This window comes from Artemia sp. Qi Xiang Cuo, chromosome 17, assembly GCF_049724085.1.
Source record: "Artemia sp. Qi Xiang Cuo chromosome 17, ASM4972408v1, whole genome shotgun sequence".
Lineage (NCBI taxonomy): Eukaryota > Metazoa > Arthropoda > Branchiopoda > Anostraca > Artemiidae > Artemia > Artemia sp. Qi Xiang Cuo.
In genome coordinates this window covers 47,802,747-47,824,806 of record NC_142810.1, presented here as the reverse complement: position 1 = coordinate 47,824,806, position 22,060 = coordinate 47,802,747, and the positions used below count along the sequence as shown (strand labels likewise).

Below are 22,060 nucleotides of genomic sequence, written 5' to 3'. Positions count from 1 at the left end.
GTTCCACAGGGCTCAGTTCTTGGTCCTCTCCTGTACCTGATATTTGTAGACACAATGAGATTCTACATTCCCGGAGCTTCAGTTACTTCTTTTGCTGACGACACGGCTTTAGTGATTGCAGCAAAGTCGCTGCAAGAGCTCTTGTTCAAGGCTAATAAGGCGCTGGATGGCCTACATGAATTTGTTTGTGCTAGCCTACTTAGCGTCAATGCATCAAAAACAAATTTTATGATGTTTACGAGGGCTGGTTCTGCTCCCACTCTCCCTGGTGTCAGTATTTACAATGGCCTACCGCTCTCACAGGTCGAAGAGATCCGATATCTGGGATTCATCCTGGATCGAAACTTGAGTTGGAGAAAACACTGCGACATCATAGCATGCAAGCTGGCGCGAGGCCTTGGAGCTCTGAACCGTTTTCAAAATTTTTTACCTTTGAAAATTCTGCTTTTATTGTATTTTTCCATAATAGCGCCTTATATAAATTATGGTTGTTTGATTTGGGCGAGTAATTTTAGTTGCAATTTTAGAAGAGTTCAAGTTTTGCAGAATAAGGCTATAAGGTTGATTGGAAGGTATGATCGTGGTATTGATAGCACTGAATCACTTTTTAGAAAGTTCAAAACTTTAAAGGTTGGTGAAATAAGGGATTATCAAATTGAAATATTTGTATTTTAGTGTCTGAATGGTCTTGCACCGAATTTTTTTTTGAATATTTTTAAGCCTAATTCGTTTTATCACGATTATTCGACTAGGGGTGCGGATAGTTTTGCATCTGAGCCATGGAACACAATGAGAGCAAGTCATGTGACCAGACACATGGGCCCGTCAGTTTGGAATTCGTTCCCAGATTCTGTTCGTCAAGCTGAAAGTGTGCCGCAACTTAAAACCCGTATTAAAAATCATTTCTTTTCAGGAATTTGGTAGTGTTAATGGTTCGAGAGAAGGCTTTTTTTTTTCTTTTTTTTGTAGATATTTTATTTTTATTTTTTTTTTATATTTTGTGCCATTATATATTTATCATTATTTTCAGTTATTATTATTGTTTTCCCCTTTTTCATTTTAATTGGTTTGTTGATTTGGCATGCATGATATCCAACCGGTCGCTTTTTCAAGCATATTCTTGCTTTAGTGCGACTTGTTGTCACATTGAGTTGTTTTTTTGTTAATAAAAATGTATGAACCTGAACCTGAACCTGATCACAAATAAATGCTTTAGAACATTTGTTTATCCACTTATAAACTCTTTAGATCACTTAAAAACATTTTTGGTCACTTATAGAGGCTTTAGATCAATAACCAGCGCTTTTGATGAATTAAAAGTGCTTTAAATGCTTTTAATCCCTTATAAACGCTTTAGATCATTTATAAGCACTTTAAATCACTTATTTGCCTTGGAACATTAAATTCGTTGGATAACTTGTAAACACTTTGGATCACTTATAAAGGCTTTTGATCACTTAAAAATGTTTTGGACAGCTTATAAACGCTCCCGAACACTTATAAAGGCTTCTAACCCTTATACACACTAAAAAATCTTTATAAAGGCTCTAAATCGCTTTAAGCGCTTTAGAACACTTGTAATCCAAAAGCGCATCTAGAGCGTGAGATCACTTATAAACATTAGATTACTTACAAGCAACCAAAATCATTTTAAACACTTCTGATAACTTGTAAACCCTTACGAACACTTATAAATGCTTTGGAATTGTAAACGTTTCAGATCACTGGTGAACACTTTAGATAACTTATATACGCTTTTGATCACTTATAAAGGCTCTACATCACTTACAAATGCTTTTGATGACTTACAAACACTTGTAAGTCAACGAAATGAACATGGGGCGATGGGCTATTACTTCAGGCTGGTTAACCACCCTGAAGTAATACCCCTTAGAATCTCCTCTGCTCTGAAGTAATATAAACCAGCCTGACAGCTGACCCCTTCGAATCTACTCTGCTCTGAAGTAATTGTGTTAAAGTATTTTTAATAGTTCTTGACGTTATAGGCTACAAAATTTGGCAACGTTGTAATCAATTTGAAAGATTGGGCGATCGGCCAAGGGTGTTTTCTTCAAAATTTGAGAACACTGAACATAGGGCGAAGGGCGATGGGCTATTACTTCAGGCTGATCTTACATATGAGTTTAAAGAATGATAAACAAGACTTGAGGCTTCCCGAATTTTGACCCTAATTTTGTACGAATCTAGACTGTTACAGAACATAATTATTTTTTAAACCCTAACGTTAGATTTTACCAGTTATATTAATTACCTTTGTTTCCCTTTGTTGTTGAATCTTCGGTTTTCGGCTTACGGGTAATGTTTGACATTTCCAATGGTTTGATAAGTCTGACAAAGGTTGTGTGTATGGAAAACCAACATCGTTTACCGAAGAATCAAATGCAGTATCACCTAAGAAGCAGTGAAATAAGTTAGATCGTAAGTTAGATCGTATTTTGGAGGTTTTTGAGATTTTATCGGGCAAGAATAGGTTTGAAAAATAATGTTAAAAATGAAGGTGAAGGGTTGATATTGGGTAAAAAGACGATTTATCAAGTGTATACCTTCACCTGCCTAGATAGCTAGTAATATAGATGGTGAATGTAGTGAAAACATCAAAAGTAGAAAATCTAAGGCCCTGGGTGGTTTTTCACACTTGAAAAATGTTTTGAAGAACTGCAGAAAAAGTTTGCAAACCAAGGTCAGAATATTGAAAGCTACAGCGCTAACAGTTTTCAAGTTTGTTCTCAAACATAGGCCCTTTGGGTTCTCAAACATAGGCCCTTCGAGTTTTGAAACATAGGCCCTTCAGATGATAGTGGAATATTTATTAGATGTTTTCAAAAGGTTTGTCTTTCAATTTTCTTAGGTATCCATCTCACTTACCGTATTTCAAATATGTCACCTGTGCAAAAAATGTGGTTCTATCACACTTTTCAGGGCTATAATGGAGAATGGTTCAGATGTCTAGGATATGAAGATGAAGGATTACAGATCGTCAAAGATCGTCCTTTTCGTCAAACAATCTAGGGTAAAAAAAGCAGGTCATCCCCGAATTCGGTGAAAAGAGGTCGGTAGTATGGATTTAAAGGAAATTGGAACTTTTTGAGAGGGTGTAAAAAGGGACAGCATGAATAGATTGGGGTAAAGGTGTAATGATTCTAAGCAAGAAACAGTAAAACCAGTTGTGTTTGGTGATTATACCTATGCTATATTTTACGGTCAGTTTTGACCTTTCAGAACCTAAATAGCGATGAAGACCACATTGCCTTTCCAACACAAACATCAAAAACAAGAAGAACAATAGGGAATTTTTTTTGTATAGTCTAGGACTTTTAGGGTTTGACCCGGACAAAATTGCAATATAAACGAAAATGGTACCAAAATGATTAGAAAAAAATTCTGTACAACATACTAAGAGTCCTCATAAATCCGAGTGGGTCGAGTACCCGAAAAACAGGGGAAAAGGGGGAAATGCGGGGGAAATTGGGAAAAATGCCGAACATGCCCAGAAAATAGTTCTAAGTCAGTTTTCTGGGGCTTTCCCATACGCTGATCACGAAACTGACATCTAAATTCAGTATAGAATAAAAGTACTACAGAAAACGAGGGAACAGGGGGAAGAGGGGAAAAAGTTTAAAAATACAGGGTAGGGGTAGAAAGCACTTTGAAATATGTTTTTAGGGGTCTTTCTATCCGCTGATCTCGAAACTGACATCTAAAATGAAATAAAGAACATGAGCCCCACCACAACGGGGGAAAAGGGGGAAAGAGGGGAAGAAAAGGGACAATTGAATTCAGGGGTAGAAATCAGTTTGAAATGTGTTTTCTGGGGTTTTCCTATCTGCTGATCACGACACTGACACCTAAAATAAAAGAAAGAAAACGAGACTCATGAAAACCGAACCAAACTGGAGGAAATAACGGAAAAGGGGAAGGGAAGCCTGACTCCTGAGCCAGCTGCTAATGGCTAATAAGTAGGCCTATGGACAAAATAACTCGCTTAAGTATCAAACTTTTACTTTCTTGAATCACAGACATTTCTTGCAACCATTTGAATTACTAAACATAAAGAAAACAACGGCTTGGCAGTGATTACGGTATAAAACTTCAGCTATTATAGGTAAAATTTGTACTTTCGAAAGCAATATCGTTGAATAAAAAACTAAAAAAAGAACTTCAGTAACTATAGGTAAAATCTGCACTTTTTAAGGCAGTAGAGTTGACTTGAAAAACACAGTATTGATGTCACTAGTCGAGCTCCTCGTCTTCGACAATCTCGTTGTCCCTGTTCAAAAAGTTGATAACCTGACATTCTCTGCACACGAAAGTAAACGCTCATTCATTTTTCGTACAGCTGCATCGTGAGGTCTGGCAGCCTGTCTTACGGTTGTACACCACAATATTCAAATGAGTTTGCAGTACGGGCAACAGATTGGTCATCCCAGGTGAATATTTATGGGCTCTGAAGACCCAAACCCAATCCGCCGGGTCGAGGTCAGCTGGTTCCCCTTTCCACAAGGATACCTGGAGGTGCACTCGCTGGGAGTGAAATGAAGCTGCAGCTTCGGTTGGCGGAAGCCTTTCAGGCTTAACAAACACCGTAGTATTTGACGAAGAAACTTTTTCCAAGAAAATTCGATGTCGCAGCTTAGTGAGATCTTCGTTTGGTCGTGCTTTATACAAGCTGAGAAGAAGATATTCACCCGCTTTCACAATTTCATCTTTAGACGATGATTCATCCAGAAACACTTTACTTATTTTTCTGAATACTTCCCTCTTCTTCAAAAAAGGTAGAGCATATTGCTCTGCAAGTCTAAAAACTCGTGAGGTCGTGTTACATCCCAAGGGTGCATCCCCTACCAGAAGTAGCTTAGATACTTCCTCCATTTTTTTTTAGCTTTGTTGAGGCACAAGAACCATGTTATTGGTTCTTTTGCGTTCGTTGACAATTCGAAGTAAAGTGTTTTTGCATTAGGCGGGAGGTGATACAAGAGTAGAATCAGAAGGTCAGTGTCGTTGCCAAGAACTATTGTTTCAGAGTTTTCTGCTTTCGTTATGGCAGTCTTCACGATTAGATAGTCAGCATCGTCCTTCGCATGGACGACTTCAAATCCTTTGGCTCTGAGTTTTTCCCCGATGTAGCTTATAATTCGCTGTTTGTTCTGAGAGTTGCTCAAAAACTCTTCCTTCTTTTTCTGGAGCTTCATCCCTAAACTGAAATCGATCACTTGATGCTGGCTTCCCTTACACCGTCGGTTGTGGGTAGCATCTTTCGTGGTTGGACCAGCGCTATATCCATCGAAGACAACAGTAGGTGAGGTACAGCGTCGAGTAACGAAACTAACATTGCTGTTACAGATTGAATCATAAGTATCACCAATCTTCCATGGTAATTGCTGAAGCAGCCAACCTCCGTCAAGTACAGTGACACGATCTGACACTGGCAGGTGGTGAATCGAGTCCGTTTTCGCTTCTTTCCATATTGCTTTCGCTAGTGCAGGTTTGTCTGGCTGACGCATTATGCCAGAATTCTCAAACAAAGCGGGCGGAAAACTGCACAGTTCGTAACGTAGAGTTTCTGCCATGTCATTTTCAGATGACATGGTATCTTTCAGTAATTTCAGTATCTTTCCGTATTTCTTTCTCGAGTTTTTTTTTGCCTTTTCCGAACCTATGGGGTAGCCGAACCTCTATAGATCTCCTGTATTAACATTTGTAAACATTTCCACATGCTTTCTACCCCTACCCTGTATATTTCCCTTTTCCCCTCCCTCCCCCCCCCCCCATTTCCCCGTTTTATGTTAATCAATTTTTTTATATCATTTTACTTCTCAATTTCGTAATCACCAGATAGGAATACCCCAGAAAATATCTTTCAAACCGCTTTCTACCCCTTCCCTGTATTCTTCTCTTTTCTCCCCTCTTTCCCCTGTTCCCCCGTTTTCCGTAGTACTCTTTTTCTATACTGAATTTTAGATGTCAATTTCGTAATCAGCGTATGTGAAAACCTCAGAAAAACTAACTTTAAACTATTTTCTGGGCATGTTCGGCATTTTTCCCATTTCCCCCCGCATTTCCCCCTTTTCCCCTGTTTTTCGGGTACTCGCCCCACTCAGATTTATGAGGAATTTTAGTATGTTGTACAGAATTTTTTTCTGATCATTTTTGTATCATTTTCGTTTATATTGCAATTTTGTCCGGGTTCGATACTTTTTTGAGCTAAAAGTCCTGGACTAGTGGAATTCTAATTTGAATGAATATTTCAGCACAAAAGATTTTGTACTGAAATTTTTGATGTTTATTTTAGAACCTGCCTGAACTTAGTTTTTCAGGCAGACATCAACAATTAATGATGGATTGAAAATTAGTAATACTTCATGAAAAACAAAATTTTACAGGAAATAAACTTTGAATTATTAATAAAGATTTCAATTTCTTTAAAAACTATGCGTATACTTAAAAAATTTAGTAAAAACATCCTACTGCCGTGAAAAGTTGTCACAAAATTGGAGTGAAATCGAAATATTCTTATACAGAAAATCCCGATTTTTGGCCTGATATAATTCAGCAATAATCACCAAAAAAATCTTCTTTGAAAAACCAATCCTTATTAGAAAATAATGAAATCAAAATTGTCATGACTACGAAAACATCAGCTCGGTAGAAGCAAAAGTAAACTCATCAAACACTTCGTAATAACGAACTACAGTTAAGGAACGTTTTAACTGATAGACCAAAACCGCAAGAAAGACCAAAACTCGAAGAAAAAAGGGGGTGATATAAATGTGTCCGTCAAATAGATGGAACTTATTAAGAAAATTTTTAAGACATAAAATTCGTTGAATTTGAAGGCATCCACCAAGAGAAACAATGGGGAAAAAAAGGTAGATTCTTTGAAAATGAAGAAACACCCTCCAAAGTACGAGCCGTCTTTATGATAATCACAGAATCAAATTCAATTTATCAAAAAATCAATTGCAGAGGTTTTGAGTCTTTTTCTATATAACACAAAATTTAGTGTTTTTCTGGAAAGAAAGACAAAAGAAGCGTGTTACTTCTCTTTTTTCAGAGGGGATTGCATTGGACCAATAGTTTCAGAAGAAAAAAAAAACACTTATTGAAACGGAAAAAATACGATTTCTAGTATCCTTTTAATGTGTCGCGTTTTGTGCCATTTTATGGCATCAAAAAACCCTTGTATCCAGAAGAGGGAAAAAAGATAATGATTGTAAATATTAATTTATTCAGTTATTTCATTTTCTTTCTCACGTCCTCTGTCTCACTACTAACGAACGTTTGCTACAGATTTAACTAATCCTTAGATTAAACAGTTTATAGTGACAAAGCTGTAAGAGATGAATAGCTTTTATTAATAATTAATTAAAAAAACTTTCCTGACAAGAAGTTTTTCAAAGAAAAAATAACGGTAATACTAAACTTCAGATCAGCAGAAATAAAAATCTATAATAATTAAAGCTCAAAACGATCAGAAATGACTATTAAAGAAAAAACGAAACTCAAATCGAACAGAAATTAAATAAATTGTAGAAAACTGTAAACAGAACAACATTTCCCACATGCATCCCAACTTATTAGTGCGTAGACTCACGCAGAAAAAATTATCATGATAAAAAAAGTATTTTTTATCAATAAGAAGGACACTAATTGCAACTTTCCAGCCAGGATTTGGACACGGTTATTAATTAAGCTATTTGTGACACTTAGTGTAACCGTAATTTTTGCTGCGAAATAAATAGATAGATAGATAGATCGTGTATTTCAAAAGCCCAAGAGCCATATACACACAAAAATTATAAAAATAGAAAAATTACAACAGAGCAAATTACGAAACACACATTAACATGATACATAGCGAAAAATATCTTCTGGTAAATTACCAAAATAATAACTTTAATTCCATATAATTAATAATAATTAATTGTAAAAACATTTTCTTCTTTCTAATCCCTTCTCCATGTACGCACCAATACGAAATATTGTGGTTGGATTACTACTTTGTAAAATTTTTGGAAGCAGCAAAACAATCCCATGTAATTAATTTTCCCTTAAATCAGAGAGCACCGGGCACTTTCGGAGAAAATGGTCCAAATCTTCGTTCTCATCTTTACAAAGAGGACACACATACCGACCATCAGGATGTACTATCCCCCTGTCGAACACCTTTTGCCTGCTCTTGATTGGAAGGCAATTCGCCCTAAGCTGAATCCATCGACATCAAGTCATAGCCGGTATATTAAATTTAAAATGAATTTCCTCTCCAAAACTAGGTTTAACCTGATTAGAATGATTCAATGTAGCAGAACTTAAAACCAGCCCTTGCCAATACTGAATTTCTTGACCCTCTAAGATAAATCGTACCTGGCTTACTAAATTTGTTGGTAGATCAGGGGAACCAAGACCGTCATCCCATAAGTAAGCCATTCCCACTCTTTCTAGTAATGACCTAATTTGGGATGGCCACGACGTTTTCGAACAATATCTCAACATCTGATAATAAGTAGCACTTACTAGTCTATCTTCATTACACCTAATGATCTTCAACCAAAATCTAAGCATCAAAATAGACCTACACAGTTCTAACGAAAACAGGCCCATATCACCTTTTAGAACCTGTGAATGAGTTGTCTGACGTCATCTAAACAGTCTTTTATAATACTGGAGCTAGAGGGACTCCATCCTCTGTGCCGCTTCTCCGCCCCAAATCTCTGCTGCGTATTCGAATGTTTGTAAAACTTTTGTCTTAAATATTCTGTGCTGCATTTTTAAGTTTTTAATTCCTATTATAGTCAGATTTCAGAATATTGTCGGTATGACCACTTTGACTCTATTAAATAGCCCAACACTATGACTCTTTAAACTTCCGTTTTACGACGAAACAAATCCTAGATATTTTATTCTTTTACTTACTTTCAGTTCCTTACTATTGAATTTAAATCCATAATTATTTTTGCCACTTGTTTTCCTTTTTTTAAAAATAGCAACTTCACTCTTTTCAACATTCAGCCTTAATTTTTTCATCTGCAAATATTCTTCTATAAGACTCAAAAGCATCTGCGGATCTTGCGGTGTGCTAGCCACCAAATCAATATCATCTGCAAATAATAGTAGTGATAGTTTATGGGTCCCTAGACTAACATTCGGAGCAAATCTATTCTCTAGATAATCAACAACATCATTTATAAAAATATTAAACAATTTAGGAGAAAGAGTGCTGCCTTGTTTTACACCCAGCTGAATATTAAAAAACCTAGAAAACCCGCTACCAACTAACACGATTCCACTCACACAAATATACATACTCACTATCAACCTCACAAACAAATGAGGGAGACCAATTCTAAACAGGGCATCCTTTATTAGCTCTCTGTCGACACTGTCAAACGCCTTGTGGAGGTCCAGAAATCCCACATGAAGACAAGTTTTTCTTACACTAAAATATTACACTAAGAACTTAAACACTAAAATAGGACTTTTACACTAAAATATTACACTAAGAACTTAAACACTAAAATAGGACTTTTACACTAAAATATTACGCTAAGAACTTAAACACTAAAATAGGACTTTTACGCTAAAATATTACACTAAGAACTTAAACACTAAAATAGGACTTTTACACTAAAATATTACACTAAGAACTTAAACACTAAAATAGGACTTTTACACTAAAATATTACACTAAGAACTTAAACACTAAAATAGGACTTTTACACTAAAATATTAAACTAAGAACTTAAACACTAAAATAGGACTTTTACACTAAAATATTACACTAAGAACTTAAACACTAAAATAGAACTTTTACACTAAAATATTACACTAAGAACTTAAACACTAAAATAGGACTTTTACACTAAAATATTACACTAAGAACTTAAACACTAAAATAGGACTTTTACGCTAAAATATTACACTAAGAACTTAAACACTAAAATAGGACTTTTACACTAAAATATTACACTAAGAACTTAAACACTAAAATAGAACTTTTACACTAAAATATTACACTAAGAACTTAAACACTAAAATAGGACTTTTACACTAAAATATTACACTAATAACTTAAACACTAAAATAGGACTTTTACACTAAAATATTACACCAAGAACTTAAACACTAAAATATGACTTTTACACTAAAATATTACACTAAGAACTTAAACACTAAAATAGGACTTTTACACTAAAATATTACACTAAGAACTTAAACACTAAAATAGAACTTTTACACTAAAATATTACACTAAGAACTTAAACACTAAAATAGGACTTTTACAATAAAATATTACACTAAGAACTTAAACACTAAAATAGGACTTTTACGCTAAAATATTACACTAATAAACTTAAACACTAAACTAGGACTTTTACACTAAAATATTACACTAAGAACTTAAACACTAAAATAGGACTTTTACACTAAAATATTACACTAAGAACTTAAACACTAAAATAGGACTTTTACGCTAAATTATTACACTAAGAAACTTAAACACTAAACTAGGACTTTTACACTAAAATATTACACTAAGAACTTAGACACTAAAATAGGACTTTTACACTAAAATATTACACTAAGAACTTAAACACTAAAATAGGACTTTTACACTAAAATATTACACTAAGAACTTAAACACTAAAATAGAACTTTTACACTAAAATATTACACTAAGAACTTAAACACTAAAATAGGACTTTTACACTAAAATATTACACTAAGAACTTAAACACTAAAATAGGACTTTTACACTAAAATATTACACTAAGAACTTAAACACTAAAATAGGACTTTTACGCTAAAATATTACACTAAGAACTTAAACACTAAAATATGACTTTTACACTAAAATATTACACTAAGAACTTAAACACTAAAATAGGACTTTTACACTAAAATATTACACTAAGAACTTAAACACTAAAATAGGACTTTTACACTAAAATATTACTCTAAGAACTTAAACACTAAAATAGGACTTTTACACTAAAATATTACACCAAGAACTTAAACACTAAAATAAGACTTTTACACTAAAATATTACACTAAGAACTTAAACACTAAAATAGGACTTTTACACTAAAATATTACACTAAGAACTTAAACACTAAAATAGGAATTTTACGCTAAAATATTACACTAAGAAACTTAAACACTAAACTAGGACTTTTACACTAAAATATTACACTAAGAACTTAAACACTAAAATAGGACTTTTACACTAAAATATTACACTAAGAACTTAAACACTAAAATAGGACTTTTACGCTAAATTATTACACTAAGAAACTTAAACACTAAACTAGGACTTTTACACTAAAATATTACACTAAGAACTTAAACACTAAAATAGGACTTTTACACTAAAATATTACACTAAGAACTTAAACACTAAAATAGGACTTTTTCACTAAAATATTACACTAAGAACTTAAACACTAAAATAGGACTTTTACACTAAAATATTACACTAAGAAACATTCATTGTAGAGATAACAGGGCACATGCAGATATTACTTCTTGCTTGTTTCACACTCCATCAAGGATTGAAGACAAATTTTACACTAGAAGCTATGAACTCTCAATATCGACTTAACACCGTAATATCCTTCATATTCACAAAGTTTTAGTGACAAAAGCAGTCCCACTTCTATCTGGGTATAGATTTGTAGCAGTTTTTTGCGCAAATGCCAAGAGAGCTGGGGCCAAATATAATTTTTTGCATTACAGTTTTGAAAAATCTTGTTCTTGTTTATAAAACTTAATATGAATATAAATCTAATTTCAATAATAATATGGAAAATTATCTGTTAAAATTGTGAAAGGACCGATGATGAAGTAAAAGTGAAGTGTTTTATTTCGGCATATTTGATTTGCTATGAAGTACTTTGCAGAGCAATATTGCGAACTTACAATTATTTAATATTTATTATAAATTTACCTACCTAGTATCTTAGACTTATTTCGAGCATTTGAAAAACTTCTACTACCGTTGCTGTGGTCAAATGATGACGAAGATTCAAAAGAAACATATGTATTTTGAATGGGTGTGCCAGTAAGAAGGTCTTGGGACATATATTTGTTATTTTGTAAGCTTCGTCTCTCAGCTTTACTACTTTCAAAGGCGGTTGGAGGAGTTATCATTCCTGAGACAACGCCAATATTTATACTAGATGAGCCAGAGATACCAAGCACCGACCTATAAAGAAAAAGATATATTTAAATCTAAAACAGTTCCAAAGTCAATCTGCTATTGGGTAGATTAATCTTATCCCTTCCAATGAAAGCTTTTAAACACTTGTGTTTTTATGAATCTATCTAGTCAAAATAAATTGTTCAGATATCTTACTTTCAACGAGCTGCCCGGATTTTCCCGCACTTGGTTTTGGTTCAATTGTACAAAATTGGCTGTTTGAATTTGAGGATTAAAAAACTTCTGTAACAAATAGGGTGCTTAAGCATATATATGTGAGTTTTTAGGGTCAATTACTCACATATCGTATTGTTAAAGGCATTCGATAACCTACTCTTGATTTCAAAAAGCGAAGGCGCTAAATCGACCCATTTTCCCTAAGCACTGCTATGTAAAACTTTTATTTCAGTTTAAAGAATCAAGTTTCAGTATAATCCTCCTCGCAATTGGGATAATCCTGGGTATGCTAAGAAAAACAAAGAAAAACAACAAAAGGTTTTCTCAAGTAAATGCACAAACGACTTTAAAACTTTCGAATATAAGAGGGTGGACCTCTTGTGACTAAACCCTCCTTATGCTAAATTTGGACTGTTTGTCCCAGTAATTTAAGAACCGCCGCTAAAACTGAGGGCTGCTGAATAATTTGGAATAATTTGCGTTAGATTCAAGTTTTAATGTTACTCTTTGCTTTAATTTGAAAAACTTGTTTTCTTTTATTTAATTAAAACATAAGGCAACCATAAAATAAGAGAAGTTGAAAACGCTATAGTAAACTATAAGGTTTGGCAAGTAAGATTTTCAAAAAAAACACATGCAAGCGATTGATGAAGCTGAACAGAGCTTAGGTCCAAAAGAGCTGCCGATGACAAGTAATCTTAAATTTTGAAATATCTTTGTTTTATATGATTATGAAATTAGTTTAGTAGCTGTTTTTCATCTTTCACCGGTTTTAGTTAAATTTATATTAGTTATTAAAGTAGTTATAAGATCTCCTTTTGATGGCTAATTCCCTAAATGAGTTCACTCAGTTTCATAGTTTAGGGCGGTTGAGCTCTTCCTGGTCCGGCCATCTGATGAGCCAAGAAAAAAATGATACGATACACACAATTCTTTTAATGAAAAACAAAAGTAATTGTTCCATATACTCCATAAAGTATGTAGAGTATATTGTTCCATAGAGTATATCTCCATATACTCTACGCACTCCAGTTACTGGATTTACTTCAGATTTGGAAAATCTGTACATACAAGCCGAAAACAGACTTCTGCGATATTTGAGACAACTCAACATTGTAGCTGAATGGTGCATTACCAATACTATTACTTGAGGTTGATATAAGTAGGAATGTTGTTTGATTGTCAATAAATAAAGAGTGCGCCTGGTTTTGAGCTGAAGTATGTATTTGTAGGATTAGTAATATCTGGGTTTTGTCAGTGACAAAAATGCAGGAATAAAGTTTTGGCCCAACAATTTTTTTATCAATGGAGCCAATCAAAAGACACTAAAACACTTAACATATCCCATGCAGTGTAAATCTGATTGCAATTCAGACAACATTTTCTATTTAACCGTTTAGGGAGCAATTGAGGGCCAGAGAGTATTATGAATTTTAAATCTATGAGAATTTGAAAGTATAACTTGATAATTCTATCTGAATAGTTTTAACCTTTCTTGGACCAATACTACAGCTTCAATTATTCAATAAAAATTAAACAACAGGAAAAATTCTTGACTATTGTGTTTTTTTTCTGTTTTTTTTACAGGGGCATCTGAGTTTTGTATTTACTTTAGTTTGAGCGTTTCCTTAAAATTATACAACAAAAAATCCCAGATAAGAAACAAAAAAAACAATGAAAGTAGTAAAAAACACAATAAAACAAAACAAAGAGACGCAAAAAACTGAAAAAAAAACACAAAAATACTAAGTTTCTTACTTCTGAAGTTGTAGCTTGAAGCTTGTTTGGGTATCTAATGGTATTATTGGGGTATCTTTATGGTATAACTATAAGGTGGGTAAACCTTATATTAACAAACTTACCATGTTTTCCTTGATAGCCATAAGAAACAAAGTCTATTTGCGTAAATTTTATTTTTCAGAATTTTCAGTTATATTAACAGGATTCAACTCATGCTTACAGCTCAAAAATACAAATTGGTTAAAGATTAATAATTTTTTCAATAGCAATAACTTCTTTTAAGCTTAAATGAAGTCCAAATCTGGAATTTTTTTTTTTTTTTATGCTGTGCAGCCAAGTCCCGGACTATTAAACTGAAATTTGCCTCTTATTAAGAATTCTCCTCAATCTTAATTACCCCTCCCCCTCTTCCCAACAACAAAAACATTTCCTTTACCTTTTCTTTTACTTGCTTAATGCATATGTTGTTATTCCGGGTTAATTTGTTTATATTTATTGTACATGAATGATACTTTATTAACAAGCAAACTCTCACAACATCAAACTGTCGAACTTGTTGCTTTCTGTCAGGTAGCCTACATTGCATAAAAAAAAAACAAAAAAAAACCCATCAGTACATTATAAAAACATATAGGGATGAACCCTACTGGCCTGTCAAATAAAAATGAAACAACCAAACTGACACATTAACACTAAACATGATATATTACAATTTTCACTTATTTATGATTTCAACAAACGCTGGCACAAAGCTCTTTCTGTAACGCTCAGTTCGATTGATAGGATTTAGAACCAGGATTGTTTTTTGTGCTTTTGATCGGGGTAAACACGGCTTTCGTGGGCAATAAGGGGCTGGGAGCATACACTGAAAGTGTGGATTACGGCACAGATTACTCTCGAAATTAGTGCAAAGAATAACATGTCGGGCTGCCAAGATAGGGAGGCGGAATTCCTTGAGGAGTAGAATGTAAGACACTTTCCCTGACCGTAGATAATTCGCAGGGTTCTCTTCTGGATAATTTCTATCCTATCGGATTATATCAATAGGGTCCAAGTTTGATTCTATCAATGGCATCCAATTCTCATCGCCTAACCCCAACGCTTTAAATAATATTTGCTTCGTATAATTCTGAAACGTTTATTATTACAAAATTAATTGATGAAAATATTAACAATAGCAATGATAAGATTCAGATCTGGTAACAGAACGAAGAATATGAATAAAAAACTAAATATAATAATAAGATCCATGACCTATGCCTTATAGAAAAAATATGCAAGACTTACCCTTCCCATGTCGGATTTGCACCGGAGAATCTTTTATTTTCTTCATATCGATCACATGTCGAAACTAAAATAATATAATATTGTGTAAAACTTATTGTATTTTATCAAATCATATTTTACTCCTTTATTATGGTACAAAAAGAGATATAACACTTTTCGGTGTAAAAACAATTTTCGGTAATGGCTTTTACTTTGGCTTAGTTTGATTTCACTTCACATCCCTAAAAGAAGATTTTATAATTTACCCCCTTGTAGCTGATAAGAAAAAATGGAAATATTTTTACACAATATTTGGTACCTTAGATATGGAACTGTCGTGTTTTATTGCAGACACCCTGTATTGTAGATATTTATTTATGTATTATCATTACTACCTTTTGTCCAGTAGTCTTAAAAAAGATTTGCTAATTACAGGTCTTAATTTTGCTGAAGAAATTACAAATTAAACGATTTTCATGCCTCTGATTTTGTGGTTACCTATCAAAATGGTGAAGACTTACTTTCGTATTGTTCATGGGTTTTGGCTCAAGAAAATTATTTTATCATTAATGTATTATATGGTATTGTTGATAACAGATTTTTCGCTCAGTTTCTTGGGTTCCTTTGGGTGCACATCCTCATTTTCAAAGAACAAGTCTTACATGGCTATCAGGCATTATGGTGGAAGTCCCTCCCTCCTCTTTTCAAAGTCATGGCAAATATCGTTGAGATTTCAAAGCAACTTCCAATTAAATTTATACACCAGATGTCTGCTCGGAAAACATGTTCACATAAAATGCACATGAAGTGTTACAAGCAGTAACGGTTTTAGGCCTCATAAGCTGGTGGGAGGGGGCAAGGTATACAAAATTAGAATTGCTAATTTTTTTTAGATCGTATTTAGACCTGAATAGGAGTATAATTATATAGCATTAAGAAATTTAGTGTCAGAGGTCAGAAAAATTTGGGGAGGGGGCTGCTCCCCTTTCCAGACCTAGAGCCACCACTAGTTACAAGTGTACTATAGGAGTTGGTTCTTTAGGGTTAGGGGGGAGAGTTATAACTCCAAAAAAACAGGAAAAATTGACGAATATCAAGGAACTGTAGAAGAAATGAAAGGAAAAATTGTATAAAATAAGTCCCATTTAGTATTTTCAATCACAGAATTTGTTTTCCATCGTTTGAACTATTTAAACAAAGGTCAAACAAAGACTATTCATTTCTATTGTTTCTGTAAATCAAAAGAACTTGAGGGAAATGCTTTAGCAGAGCTATATAGATGACTGCGTTAGAAAAGATCCCAGTTCCTTGTTCGGTGATAATAAAAGTGCCAAAAGGCCGCTTTCACTGTTATTTGTTTTTAACAACGAAGCTTAGCCTAGAAGTTCTTTTTTAAACTCAAGGTATCCGATGTGTCAGATCAGCTACTGACCGTTATATGCTTTTCAATAATGTTTTGAAAGTAGCCAATGTCTCTGACCTAGTTGTATAAGAAATAGAAGATCTGCAAAGAAGGAAAGAAAATAATCTTAAATGGCCGCAATAAAAAAAAAAAAATCGAAATAGAAATTTATTCGTAATACGGTCCCTAAACTTTAAAAGCCACTGGTTATTTCTTTGTTATTTTTGTATGTGATATACAGACCCTGTAATAGATGTTACAGACCCTGTCTATCACAAAACCTCTTTTCCAATTAGGTATATCACTTTTTAACGCGTATCTGAAAAAGCAACCGTTTAGTTAGAAAAATTCATGCAATTCAGGATTACCATTAATTTTTGGAAACTAGACATTGTCTCTAATCTATTTTTATAAAAAAAAAACTGAGGGTTTACAAAGAAAGAAAATCAAAATCACCAAAATTCTAAAAGAACCACATAGAGCTTTCTATTAAAGAAGCAGAAGCAGAAACGAAGGTCATTATAATCCATTTTATAAATTTGTAAAGGTTTCTTTGTCAATTTTCTTACTTAACCACAAACAAAAATGTAGGAGATTCTACAATGCCTGTAAGAGGAAACAACAGATTTTATAAAGTATTTCTATTAGTCGCATAGATGGATTGACAGCTACAACCTAATAAAAGAAAGGCTGAATAGTAGTATTAGCATGCTCCTGCAAGATCGTAAAAGTATGTTTAATTGTTTATTGGAAAGCTCTCAATCCTATCTACATGTATTTCGTAAATTCTTCTTTCTATAGTCAATATAGAGTGTCATGTGGTATAAAAATTGTAATTTTTGGTACACCAAAAAGTAGCATTTTTGAGTTGTAAAGCTTGAAAGCCAATAACAAACAAAGGTAAATATTTAGGAATTTCAAAATAAGAGTTTTTTGACAACTTGGGCTTCGATTCACCTACCCTATACAAAAATGCATAAATTGGTCACTGACAATGCGTAGAATTCTAAAAAAAATTAGTGCTTTTCTGATAACCGAACTTGTTTGAGCTTTTTCGAGCATTAAAGTTGAAAAGTAAAATTTACAGATTTCACAGTCGGCAAAAGGCCATTGAGAATTTAATAAGTAAGAACTTCATTTTCTGCAAGCTACTTGAAATTTTTTGCTCCAAATCCTATTTTGTTGTGCTGTATTTGTATTTTAAGTAAAGCCGTGGTTCTGTAAAATCCTAATAATAGAGGAAAGTATGACGAGGAATTTAATTTGAACAAGTTTTGCGCAGATATGTTTTGCATAAACTGGAAAGCAATAAATAAGTTCTTTTCAAGTTTCAACTTCACACTTTACTTCTAACAGAAAATATTTTTTTTTTTTAATCTTTGCCTCATAGTGCTCACAGAGAGAAAATAGTGACAAAAAACGTTACAGTATTGCTTTCCTCCACCTTCAACCAACGGGCGAGAGTGCTTCCAGACACATACAACAGTCATGACGAAGATCAGTAAAAACAGACCAGAGCTGGCTCCAATTATTAGTGGTAGTTGTCCGTCATCGACATCAAAGAGTTCACCGTTCTTATCAATTTGAATTGCTGATTCTTCTACCTGTAATATATCGAATAAATAAACTAAAATGATTTATTGATCAAGTGAAGAAACTCTGTCTTTCTATTCAATTATCAAACGTGCAACGTATGGTGACAAATATTTTTCTAAGCACCTAGGCAATTGAACAATTCTAAAAAACTAATACTCCCATAATTTTTTTTTTAATATCAAGAAAACATTCACAAATTTCTTGTACGATTCTTTAGCTGACTTTTTAAGCTAAAATCTAAAATTCCAATAAGCAAGAAAGATCTGAGTATTTTAAGAAAAAAATAATCCTAAACAACAACAGTGTTCTGCAGGTGTCTCAGGTAAAAGGCAAAAGCGATGAGGGAAGCTGATTCAAGTGCTATACGAGCCCGCCGGTGTTTTTTTACTATTAAATTACGGCAAGTAGGTCACTATGCTTGTCTTGTTCCTGGATGAACTTGATTAATCATTTATCTGTGTGCTCTCTGGATATTGGACGTGTTATATGAACTATGATTATTGACTGGACATTACGTTACCTATTTAGAGAAGAAACTATTAACATGGCTAGTTCTATTTATCTCTGTCCGGTGCTGAACTTTTTGAAGTGGTCTGCCGTCAAGGATGAAGATGCGGTAATAAAGGTTGATGTTCAATTTTTTGAGAAAGATACAATTAAGCGGGCAATTGATACCTGTAAAGTAGAACTGAAAGTTGACACACTTGAGAAGAGAAGAGAATCATATACAGCGTCATCATTTTTGTTGAATATTTTCAAGGTACTTTACGGAATCAAAGAGCGGCATGAGAATTTGCCGCTGTTTCTGATAGTTGATCCTTCGAATGGGCCTTAGTTTCCAACAAACCCCCTAAATTAGTGGCCTATAATCTCAATGAATGCGTCCAAAAGCTAAATATCCTAGTTCTGTACTAACAAAAACCCCAATCTGTTACTATGCTGATTTCAAATAATTCTGACAAATCCTACAAATCAGCTTTAATTTGTCAAGAAGCTTGGCTGTACTGACAAGGTGAAACACATTGTGAGTTGCCGAAATGGACTGATAGTCCAAATAGTTGATGAAGATTCTGCAGCTGTGGCAGCAATACCTAGTAGTATGAAAATTTAGGCTAAGATTATAAGAGCCGAGCGCGTAGGTGTTATTAAAATGGACACTGATTTGGATATTTCTCTAATCTATGTGCTTGTTGAAAGTGTAATTTCTCCGTCACGATTCGGAAATTCAAGAGTTGTGCTGTTGAAGTCTAAGACAAAAGACGACCTTGATCATGCACTGAAATTTAGAATAAAAATTGAATATTGTTTATTTCGTGTCACTACGCCTATCAAAGAACCCAAGCAGTGTCTCAACTGCGAAAGATTCGGAAATTGTGATAGGGAATGTAAAACCCGACCAAGTGAAGTAGATGCGCGGATGAACTTGTTCTGTTGGTTTTTGTGCTGAGCTGTGCATAAATCCCCGCTTATTCACAAAGAAAAAAATAATATCTTACGGAAGTAAAGAGTAAAGCTCAACTCTATGAGAAACAAAAAAATATTCCTTCAGAGATTTTGCAAAATGTATCTTCATAACTTCTTCAAAGAGAAGACTTTTGATATTTTCCAATAGCCGTAAAACTCTAAAATTAGCGTTTTGCTAATTAACAAACGCTAAAATTAGCGTAAAATTAGCGTTTAGAAGATAAAAATGCCCCACCCATCTACAAAATAATAATGAAAACAAAACGGATGTTTGATTAGGAGCAGAGAAGCCAACAGAAAAAAGAAAAACTTACAAAGCTTTTAATAAGTCTTCACTGTCCATGATATCAATAACTTAATTTAAGTTCATTTCTTTTAAAAGCCAGAAACAAGCTCTATTTTCCGAAGAAGTTTAGTTTTTAGAATTCTCTGTGACCCTTAAAACACATTTTATGGGACATTTGGTCAATTTGCGTTACAAAAAGCTCGTACAACTGTAGATTGAATTCCTAATGACAATCTACTTAGCCTACTTATTTAGGTCCCCTATGTTTGGCTGTTTTTCTTAGGACCTGAAGGGACGGACTTTTTTTCTTCAGATTTTTAAGCTTTGTCAAATTTTGATTATAATTTGACGCTTTAATTTCCAATAGAAACATTTCAAAAGTGGGACGCTACAAACCACTTTACAATTATTGATGTATTGTACACAATTTAACAGTATGAATTTGGGGTTTATGGGGTAAGTAGCCCACATCATATTTTGGTTGGGCCTAGACATGTTTTAAAAACCATCAGATATTAAATATGTATAAAATATGAGTTTTAAATAAAAAGTGAGGAGAAATATCAAAATTTGAAAAGATCAGAAATTATTCAGTATATGAGGGAAACTGTCTTTTCTTAAAACCTAGCTTTTTTTTATCAAAAGTTTGACTTTTGGTCACTTTTGTTTAAGAGGGACTGTTGAAACACAATGGCTGTTGAATTGGAATAAGAAGCTTTTATCAAGTACCAAAAAAGTTTAGTGGAATGAACAAGGAGCTTAGGAGGGAGCACCCACCCTCATTGATGGAATAATCCCTGTTTGTCTTGATTCTTAAGGTTGTTCCCTACTTTAAGTGGAAAAACTTTTATTAAAAAGCTATTTCCCCATGCAAGCGAGGATGCCACCTCCTCAACCCCCTGCTTCTTACAGTAAAATATAAATATTTGTCCCTCTTGCATTAATAACGAATGCTTTAGAACAAGGGGGATTGGGACAGAATACATAATATTTTATACACATCAAGAGCAGCAGAGCTCATTGAGGTGAAGTTTCTTTACACAGTTCCATTTTAGTCACAAAATTAAAAAATAAATCACTTGCTCATTAGGAAAATTTTTCACGGGGGGGGGGGGGGGGGTGTTTCCTGGTATGATTTTAAAAACGGCTAGAAACTAAATAAAAAAAAAACAAGTTTTATTTCAATTGAAAGTAAACAGCAACATCAAAACTCAAAACGAGCAGAAATTATTGTGTACATGAGGGTGGCTGCAACTTTCGTAACCCTTGTTCTTTATGCTTAAAGTCTAACATTCATTAAAAATATATCTCATTCAAATTTAATGGCCCTTGTGTTTCAGTAGTCTTTCTTAGAGAATTGTGACAAATAGTCCAAATTTAGCGTAAAAAGCGAGGGTTGAAGAAGGGGTGGCTCCAATCCGTTCGTTTCACGTTTGAATGCTTCTCCTTAGTTACCTAGTTTTTTTTTAACTTAATTTCTGACCTTTTTTCCAATCATGCTAAGTAATAGTTCGTGGTAACAAACTGTAGTAAGCAAATGCACCGAGCGAAGTGAGCTTTAGTCAGCAACGCAGCTCAAAAGTATTCAAATCTGTAAAAACAGAATTTTTATCAAAAGAATTAACTTATTATGCTGATTCTAAATATTTAATATTCACGAAGTTTAGTGTTGCCCATGAGAAGATACGAACCTGAGAAAGTTTGTCTTATTTTAGAATTAATTAAAAAAACTTTTTCCACAATATAAGTTTTGGAAAGAAAAGTAAAGAACTCCATTAAACCAAAACTGAGCACAAAATAAAATAAAATAATCTACTAAGCGTATAAATACAAAAATCAGCATCGATAAATAAATAAAACCCGAAAAGAACACGTATTACAATAAATAACCGATTCAAAAGGAGTAGAAATTAA

The 22,060-nt window shown here is 33.6% G+C and overlaps 1 protein-coding gene across 5 annotated transcripts in view; it reads right to left on the bottom strand.

Annotated features, from left to right (window-relative positions):
• The window catches only part of LOC148942275 (uncharacterized), a 207,482-nt gene that overhangs the window by 16,777 nt on the left and 168,645 nt on the right, over positions 1-22,060 (bottom strand). For all 5 annotated transcript variants that reach the window (XM_089103421.1, XM_089103422.1, XM_089103420.1 and 2 more), the window contains exons 3-6: positions 18,227-18,404; positions 15,420-15,483; positions 11,968-12,221; positions 2,273-2,412 (exon numbers count right to left, since the gene is read on the bottom strand). In XM_089103421.1, coding sequence (XP_088959547.1) covers positions 2,273-2,412; positions 11,968-12,221; positions 15,420-15,483; positions 18,227-18,404 — 636 coding nt within the window. The remainder of the gene's footprint in view (positions 1-2,272; positions 2,413-11,967; positions 12,222-15,419; positions 15,484-18,226; positions 18,405-22,060) is intronic.